Source organism: Belonocnema kinseyi, chromosome 5 (genome assembly GCF_010883055.1).
Source record: "Belonocnema kinseyi isolate 2016_QV_RU_SX_M_011 chromosome 5, B_treatae_v1, whole genome shotgun sequence".
Taxonomy (NCBI): Eukaryota; Metazoa; Arthropoda; class Insecta; order Hymenoptera; family Cynipidae; genus Belonocnema; species Belonocnema kinseyi.
The window spans coordinates 96687462-96697455 of NC_046661.1; the positions used below are offsets into that span (position 1 = coordinate 96687462).

The following is a 9994-nucleotide window of genomic DNA, read 5'->3' on the forward strand; positions in this document are numbered from 1 at the left end:
TGTTAAGAATGGGATTATTCAAGTTATTTATTTGAAGATAAATAATAATAAGAATTAAAAAATTTTTTATTTTCGCTCTTTGTTTATTTCTGTAAAACATAGATAATGATAAAATTCTAAACCAAATTTAAAAATTGTTTAAGAATGGTAGGTTGTAGGTCATTTTGAATAGTATATTTTCGATTCAGTCCATGCATACTAATGGCCACAGAACGCGGCATCGTTCAGTGAATATATTCATTGAATATATTTGCTTCTATTTAACCTGGCTGTAAGAACGGATGTTATTTTAAATCATTAGTTCATCACCGATAGTGATTGAGTCGACATTTGAAAAATATTTTCATTATTCTGTTATTATATTATTTTAACATTATTTATAGCATTCCCGAACACAAAAGTTTTCTTTTCAAAAGAAAAACAGAACCTAATTCAACATTTTCAGAGTTCAGCACGAGGTTGAGATTCAGGTAAATTTTTCTTCATGTATAGTAGTACTCAGATTCATTTCAATAAATCTAGATTAAGGCCATGAGATGAGTAACTCTCATGACCAGATTTCTACCTTGCCGAAACTTTTTTTTATTCCCTAACTTACTTTCACACAAAGCGCCACATCGAGATAAAAATTTGGGATACTAAATAAGAAGCACTAAGAAAGATGGGACTCGTCCTAAGTGTTTATAATTATAAAAAGTTTTTTATAGATAATTTTTGTTAGCTTTTATACAATAACAGAGAAACTCTTCTATAGCACCGATTTTGGGGCTAACGGTGGGTGGGAACTAACTCATTATAGCCCGATCCGATTTTGTTCGCTTGCGCCTGCATGCTCGCCTGAGTGACAGCCGCAGATTCCGCGCACTTCCTGTTCCACCTACCCGCGGCGCGGCATAAATTCTCGAAAGGGCTATAGAAGAGAGGGCTATTGAAGGGTTTCACTGTATTAAAATTTAGGACAGGACCCATCTTTCTTAGTGCTTCTCATTTATTATCCTAAATTTTCAACTCAATTTGACGCTTCATATGGAAATAAGTATGGAAATAAAGAAATTCTCGGTAAGGTAGGAATCTGGTCACGTGGCCCTCTGGTCACATAGCCTTAAAGAATTTTCTTTTTCAGAAAATGTTATCGATATTAGCATATATTTTCGTGACTACTGCAGTAATACTTTCTACTCTTTCCTACTTTTTCGAAAACCGAGAACTGAAAAAAAGAGTAGCACATTTTCCTGGGCCGAAGTCTTACCCTCTTATAGGATCAGCTTACGTTTTTTACGGGGACCCCAGATGTAAGTGGTATTTTTTCACGATTGCACGTAAGTTTCAGAATCAAATCAGGAAAGAAAATAATGATTTTTAATGTATTCGCATATTAGGGGCCTTACTTTAATTAAAAACGGATTATAGACCCTCTCTAAGAGTCCTCCCCTCACTCCTCCTGTAAGAAACTTTCACGAAATATCCCCCCCCCCTTCTTTTCCTGTACGTAATTTTTTATGTCTAGAATTTTTTTGCAATTTTGTAATTGGTTTCAACGAGAAAAATGTCTTTTCTTCTCTAAAAGATAGCTTTTTAACCAAGTTTTAACAAAGCAATTCACGACATAAAAAGTGTCATAGTTTATATTTCAATAAAAAAAATAAATTTATACACAAAAAAAGAATTTTAAGACCAAAAAGAAGAAATTTTTCCCAAAAAAGAGATTTTTCACTCAAGATAGAAATAAAATATTATCTAAATTGTTGAACCTTTGAACCTAACAAATTTTCTCCAAACATTGAATTTTCAAACGAAAAATATGACTTTTTGTCAAAAAAAATCATTTTATTCGATACCGATGCATTTTTACCCAAAAAAATGAAATTTTAAACCAAGAAAATGATTTTAGTTCACCAAAAAAGGAGGATTTTTAAATAAAAAAGATCAATCTTAAAAAAATTTGAAAAGATATATTTTTAGTTAAAATATTAATTTTAAACAAAAAAGAGGCTTTTGTACTTAACAGTTAAATTTGGAAACCAAGCCATAAGCTTTCAATTCAAAAACTGTTTAACTGTGTAGATTAGCTTTTACCAAAGTAGTAAAATTTTTAGTTAAAAAGATTAATAAATTGAATTTCCAACCAAATAGAGCAAGTTTCAACTAAAAATATGAATATTAAGCAAAAAAAAAGGATTTTTTAACACAGTGATTCAACGAAACCTTTCGAACAATATAGTTAAATACTTAAGTAATTGGAAAATTCCCGAGAAAAAATGTCCAAAGTAAAAAATCCCCGAATTATAGAATTTTTGAATTCAAACCATAAAATAATAAATTTTTGATAAATGTTATTTATTTAAAAATACACTCTGAATATTTCCCCGTCACCGAAAGGGGTTCCACGGTTGTGGGATATTCGCTTGATATCTGCTTTTTCGAAACAAATCGAGAAACAGCTAAAAAATGAGAGTAAAGTGGTTAACCAAACTACATGAATGGAGACCAGTCCCATGCATCGCCCCCACTTTTATGTTTTCTTACGATCCGGAGGGGAATTGTCGGGTAAACTAATCCAACAGATGGCGCCACAAAATGTAGGATAGTCTTTTTCATTGAATTGCTGTAAGAAAAAGCAAAAATAATTAAAAACTTGATGCTATTTGCAAATAAACAAAAAAAAAGATGGAAAAATAAGTTTAACTATTACTAATTATTAAAAAAAAGAAAAAGTCATGAAAATATGTAGTTTAATAAGAATAAAATTTAATTTTGAGATACGTTTTGAAAGCAGATCGAACTTTATATTTTTGTGATTTATTTTCCTCATATTATTGATTGTATTATTTGTTAAAGTAAAAAAAAAATATTTTTTGTTAAAATTATTAATGTAACTAATGAAAAAATGAATAATATTAAAAAGCTCAATGACAAAAATATTTAAAACATATACATGATCAGAAGAATTAATAAAAAATATATGACGTATATTGTATATTGAGGGAATAATTTGGTAAAAAGTCAATGAAAAGACTAATAAATGAGAAATTTTATTTAATATTATTTTATATAATGTATATGTTTATTTAAATTGAACCGAATATCATATATACATTTATACAGTGCATTTATTTGTTGCTTAATCTTGAAAGCTTTTTTCTCGCTGCATTCAACGCCTAATAATTTTATTTAAAAATTTTAAATTAGGAGAGATTCTGAATTAAATAGTTAATTATATTATTGCAAACTTCATTTCTAAAATGAACGGACTATAAACTATTAAACTCTATATAAAAACTTACCGTACTAATGGCGGACAGTAGGAGGAAATTCACTTTTTTGTTCAACTTGACCCTCCGAACTTTTGTCTTCTCTATTTGTTTATTAATAATTTTTCTATTTAAAACATGGAAAAATTGAAATTTTGTGCATAAACATTTTTTACCCTTTGATAACTGATCAGAAAACTTTATATTGTCTAAAATGAATGTTTAGGAACTCAAAAAATACAAACAATTTGTTTATCATTCCATTTATTTGCTGCAAACAAATTTGATAAACAAATTAACGAATATTATAATTTAAAATATTATAATTTGAGATTTTTTCAAATTTTTGTCCTTTCGCAAAGAAAAATTTTTTTACGCTGGAAATATTTTAAGCTGTTTGGCGAATAACTGCTAGTCACAAAAATATTTGAGAAGTTAACCATAACCATTGTTATGAATAATTTTTGTGACAATATATTCAAAATGTAAGGTTTTATCCAAATTTTAATTTTCCTTAATCGCTACAATGGCTACGGATATTACTAAAAAATGTATCTTTGATGATATTTTGTGGAATATAACAATTTACATGCTTATAAACAATTTACATAAAAATGTCCCAATGTTGGCAGTTTCACTTGGAAAAAGTCGGGTTTTCAATCGTAATAGATTGGAAATGAATCATAACACTGCATCCTAGGATTCACTCAATACAAAATCTTTTGACAATAACCCACCGACTTGGCCGTCAAAGAAAATTTAAACTTGGTAAAATTTTAAGTTTAAAAGTTTGTCACGAGAATTGTTACATTTTTCTACATTAAAAAATCATTCCAAGTTAACGAAACATTCAATTTTCCTCAATTAAAATAAATTCTAAAATTTTCATAAATTCTCAGAGCATTTATTTCTCGGTTATATTCTCGGTAATATTCTTATTCTCGTTACCGTTCTCAAAATTAGATAACCGGCTCAGAAATCTAATCACATGCTCTTAAGGGGATCACCCCGTCTGTCCGGTCAAAAACAAAGATTTTTTTATTGACTAAATTTATTTCTACACATGTGTAGAATATGCTAATGAAGTGATATTCCAATATTCGAAGTCGTTGGAAAGTTAGAGTTGTTAGAACGACTAGGTGTACTTCATTGTTCAAATCATTCTTGAACTTTTAAACACGTTTTTCTTGAAACCACTTTTTTCGGATTGGCCGGCATGATATCTCAAAAAGGGTTTGAGCAATTGCTTTGAAATTTGGTAGGGTAGATTCAGCATATATGTACGCATTACCTAAATAAGGATCATTGAAAAATTCCAAGTTGTTTTTGTTTTTCGTAAGAAAATAATCGACAAAAATCATGAAATTTGAAGAGAAAAAATTCAAAAACGTCTCAATTACTCAATTTATAATATTTAAAAATATCCTAGTTTAAGATATGGTCACAGCTTCACGGACTAAAATGCGGTTCAGTTTTTTAATTTAAACTAATCCGTTCGCCCGAAATAATGCTGGCCATAGACGCACTTTTTTGACATATGTGTTATCAGAGTGGCGTCACACGCATTTTAATATAGATTTTAGGTTCAAACCTGCACAATTTACTGTTTAAATGTAAATAAATATATAGTAAGAAGTTCAAAGTTGTATATTGTTATCGTTGATCAAAAAAAAATCCCAATGAAAGGTAAAAAAACGGGCCGCCGCACCTGGTAACCCCCTTAAGTGTGAACTAATGAACACAGGTTGGCGTCGAAGGGAATCATTGAATCATGGGACGGAACCACGAAGTAGTATAAGGAGACCCCACTCTCGGAAAACTTGGACGCGTGGATACGGATTTAGTTAGTTTGCATCGCTCGTAGCGCCTCTTGCGGAAAAATGAGAAAATCTTAAATTTTCCCAATACAGCAGTTGTGTCATCATTGCAACTGATAAACAAAAACAAAGACAGCGGCACTTTTAATAATTTACATTCGAAATTTCTTTGATTTGGCACATTTAAAATGGAAGACATGACATTTGATGTCCAAAATCATCCAAATGACTCGTTAGAGCATAACATGTGACATTTCTCAAGCCTGTCTCCATTTTCTTTAAGAACATCTTACTTCTATCATAGTCCATTTATTTTGACGAGGAAATCGACAAAACGATGGCAAGAATGTACGTTGTTTGTTTACAACCGGCTTAATACGGACGCCGCCATTTGCAAAACTTGTATTTCAACGCTAGAAAAATTCAACGCAAGAAGCGCTTCGAGCAATGCAAAGTAACTAAATCCGAATATACGCGTCCACCCACGGAGAGCAGGTAGGTGGAAGTGAGTGAACAGTGGAATTGGCGGGCAGAAGTTGCGGGATTCGCAAGTTCAGTAGAAGACTAAAGTTTAGTATCCTTATCACTTTCCACTATTATTGAACACGTCACTTTTTGTAATAACAATGGCCTCGTTACTGCAGCAGCAATTAAAATCTTCTTATCCTGTACTTGCATTTTTTAAACTTTTTTTAACGTAACCTCAATTATCTTTCACCAAACATTACGCGCGAAACATAAACCCAACGCACACTCGAAACCGATCACAATGTGCCCACTTCCATGAATTTAGAGGGGGTACTTATCTACTGTGGCAAAATGCAAGATTAGCGCCACCTAGGGGACTTAGCAAGAATTATTGTCTACAGCAATGACCAGCCCCTTTTCTTCTGACCTTCATTTCTAGGTTACGTTAAGTTCTCTTTCTGAATTAAATACATGACTGATAATAACGAATAAAACAAACCAAAAATTGAACAAAATAGAATCTATCATCGATCAAATGCAATCCAATGTTTAAGTATGTTGCAATCGATCTATCCAGCACACTTTAAAATTTGATTGTTCGTTCTATAATAGAACGATTCCAACATACTTTAACATTTGATTGCATTTGATCGATGATCGATTTGATTTGGTTCAATTTTTAGTTTGTGTTATCGGTGAAAATCCATTGTGAATCCAAGTTCATTACACAAAAAAATATAATTCTTGCAGCTACAGTGAACTTGAGCAGACGTAAGCAGACGACAGAACTTCTATTGTCTGCTCAAGTTCATTTTTAATTCTGAACTCACACGAACGCCATCTAGGAGACGTAGCAATTACTACAATTCTTTCGCCACTTTTCCTCTAGGAGGGGGCACACCGGAAACCGTTCATTCTACCGTTCTACTTTCACTTCGCCCTAGTAAACTCCGTTCATTTCTTTGCTTCACCCACCAATTCACCTGGGTGGTCGCCTGGAACGCACTCTTGAGATAACAAGAATGACTGAAAAATTGGGCGCGACGTTACAATTTAAATGTATATTTGCTCCAATTCGAGATTTATAGAACTGAATTAGAATTAAATAAAATATTTTTGCATTAAGATTAAGATTACAGTTCATTTTTTAATACCAAAATATAAATTTTAAACAAAAAGTAAATATTCCTGGAAATAATTCAATTTTCAACTGTACACTTGCATTTCTATTCAAGAAAGATAGAAATTTTTCTAAAACAGATGAACACCGAACTCCCAACACCGAAATAATAATTGTAAATAATAAGTTAATTTTTTGATAAATAGTCGAACACAAGTAATAATAAAAAGCAAAATTTACGTTCACTTATAATTATGGTAATTTGAAATTATTTTTAGATGTTTTAAACAGAATAACGAATATCTTCACGACTTATCCCTCTCCTTTTAAATTGGAAGTTGGACCTAAAATTTACATTGGCACTTCAGACCCAAAACAAATTAAGGTAAGAGATTAAAAATTTAAGTAAATATTATTCAAGAAAGTACCCTTTTTATAATTTTGGATTTAAAGAATATTCTTATGAGCCCAAAAGCTCTGGAAAAGGACGATTTTTATCGATTCAGTCAATCTTGGGTAGGAAACGGATTGCTCACAGCACCAGGTAAAAAAATTTCTATGTACAGTAGAACCTCGCTTATCCGAGCCCGCTTTATCCGAGTTCGCGATTATCCGAAGTTGAAATAAAAATACTTGACCCAGTCTTATCCAAGCTGAAGAGCACGAGTAGTCCGTATTATTCGAGCCTTATGCATTATTTGTACATTTGAACTTATCTTAATAAACCAGATCAGATCTTCATAAACCTCTGCTCTGATTGGTTAATAATATAAATTCTCTTTACATTAAGAACTGTGTGGAACGCTCTTAAATAAAGATACATTATGGCATATGTAATATGAACTATTTAGAAGATTATTTTAAACATGAAATTGTAAAAATTGAATATTTGTATGAGTATACTTTCAGATTATTATACTGATTTTGTTCTTTTTATGTAAAATTCCTTTTTATCTGAATTTTCCGATTATCCAAGTTGCGATTGGTTCTCAATAGCTCGGATAAGAGAGGTTCTACTGTAGTTTTGTAAACAATATAAAAAAATCTTCTTGCAATTTTTATTACCATTTTTTAATTCGTTTAGCTTCAATATGGCGTGTTCATCGAAAATTAATTCAACCAGCTTTCAATATAAAAGTTCTCGAATCATTCGTTGAAGTATTTCAAAAACAGGCGACTATTATGGCGAATGAAATGTCGGCCGAAGTTGACGGAAAGGAATTTAAAACTATTCACTACCTTTCATCTTGTACTTTAAACGTCATTTGTGGTAGGCACAATTTTATATTATGAATTATAAAAAGCTGATGGTTTTTAGATTTCAAAATTTTTTATTAGAAAGTGCCATGGGTGTTTCAATAATCTCTGAAGAAGAAAAGAAAAAAGGATATTTAGAAGAATCCGAAAGGTATTAGTTTCAAATAATTTTTAATATAAATATTAATATTCCTTTTTTTACAGAGCAATTATCGCGTTATCTCAAAGGGGATTCAAAGTTTGGTTACATCCAGACATATTTTTCAATTTGACTAAAACATCGAAAATGTACTATAAGTCGGTTGCGTACTTGCAAAGTATTACCAATTATGTACGTATAATTAAAATTTTTCTTAAAATAACGTATTACATTTAAATATTTTTACAGATTATTCGAAGAAGGCGAAGCGAAATAGAAAAAGAATCAGTTACAAGTAAATAAAATTTTTCACCTCGAAATAAATTTTCTCCAGAATTTTTATTCTTAGAATTGCGATTTTTCAGGTACATTTTTAGGACAAAGGAAACCCTTTTTAGATTTATTGTTGGAGTTGTCTGACAATGAAAAAAAATTGTCCAATGAAGAAATTCGAGAGGAAGTTGATACAATGTTGTTTGGAGTAATTTTTATCTTACATTAAAAATTGAAAACTGTATAAAATATATGCCTCTTCATATTCAAGCTGCATTATCTGACGTACACTAAGAGATCTTCCATTTGGATAAATAAGAACAAAGAATAAAAATGTAGTATACTCGTTATCAAACACGGAAAAATATTGGAATATTCGAGTTATTCATATTAAAGTACTGAAATTTGACATTTCTATAATAGTCTTTAATAAGCTTCAGTCGAAAAATTATTATTTTGAATACGAAATGTTGTGAATCTGTATTTGAAAGATTAATCGTACTAACGCACGCCTGGAATCTGCGGCCGATTATAGAAATTCAAACTCAAGTCTCGATTTTTCGTGTAGTACCTTTTCATTATGTTCCCGAGTGTGTCCGAGCAAATCTCGAATTTTGTCGATTGCGTTCATGCCACAATTGAAACTACCCAGTGGGCACAAAATTTGGCGGCGTCTTCACGACATCGTTACGACATCTTTACGAGAACTTTAGGACATCCTATGTCCATGTCGTTTCGGTGTCTTTGCGATATCGTAAAGACATGGTCAGATCATACGACCATGTTTTGATATTATAGGATACTAAGGTTTCAAACGTTTCTATCATTTATTCAAATGGAAAGTCTCTCAGTCTAAAAATAGGGCAAGTTGCGGTAGTACGATTGAAAATAAATTTAAAATAATAAAAGTATTCTTATTTTGCAGGGACATGACACCACAGCAACCATTATATCTTTTGTTTTACTTATGTTAGCTTTACATCCTGATATACAGGTGATAATAATTTAGGTTATAGGGAAAAGGGTCCGTACTTAAATTACGAAAAGGATTATAGGCCCTCTCTAAGACCCCCCTCTCCCTCGTGATGCCGTCTAAGACGAGAAATACCGAGCCTGGCTCGCTTTTGTCTCGTTCATTCCTCGGTTCCGTCTCGTTTTCCCGGGCCCTATCCTCGGTTCGTCTCGGTAATTTTTTCCTCGTCCCGTCTCATCCTTACTCGGTCTCGCCTCGGTTTTTTCCTGGAATGGAACAGATATGCGCTTGTCGATATGTTTTCAAGTTATGTAGAGTTAAAATAATTTAACACTAATATAATTTTTTATTTTTCAAAGTACAATTTCAAATATATTTGTCGGGACATTTGTAAAATCGAATGTGTGTAATGTACATAGTCTATTTTATAATTCACTCCTGTGAAATTCATGTGTCTTTATTCGTATATCCATGTATGTATAGTCTTATATTCATGTACATAAAAATGTTTATAATTTTGAAATACATTATTACTGTCAATTTTGCTTCGGGGACCCTCATAAACGTTCATATCTGAAAGTACGGCAAAGTCGGGATAAAATTGTGGGTCCGGATGCAATAAGGGCACATAAAATTTTTTCGTGCGAAAACGAAGTCCCCTGGAGGCTTTAGAAAAAATTTTCGAATTTTAATTTT

At 31.5% G+C, this 9994-nt stretch overlaps 1 protein-coding gene across 3 annotated transcripts in view; it reads left to right on the top strand.

The window, feature by feature from the left end:
• Positions 1 to 318: 318 nt before the first annotated feature.
• Positions 319 to 9994, top strand: part of LOC117173035 (cytochrome P450 4C1-like) — a 55596-nt gene continuing 45920 nt past the window's right edge. For 2 of the 3 annotated variants that reach the window (XM_033361394.1, XM_033361396.1), the window contains exons 1-10: positions 319 to 470; positions 1124 to 1292; positions 6935 to 7041; positions 7110 to 7200; positions 7741 to 7926; positions 7995 to 8064; positions 8118 to 8244; positions 8302 to 8347; positions 8418 to 8533; positions 9251 to 9319. In XM_033361394.1, coding sequence (XP_033217285.1) covers positions 1127 to 1292; positions 6935 to 7041; positions 7110 to 7200; positions 7741 to 7926; positions 7995 to 8064; positions 8118 to 8244; positions 8302 to 8347; positions 8418 to 8533; positions 9251 to 9319 — 978 coding nt within the window. In that variant the 5' untranslated portion in view covers positions 319 to 470; positions 1124 to 1126. Of the gene's footprint in view, positions 471 to 1108; positions 1293 to 6934; positions 7042 to 7109; positions 7201 to 7740; positions 7927 to 7994; positions 8065 to 8117; positions 8245 to 8301; positions 8348 to 8417; positions 8534 to 9250; positions 9320 to 9994 lie in introns of all 3 variants that reach the window. The other variant, XM_033361395.1, reaches the window with a different exon arrangement.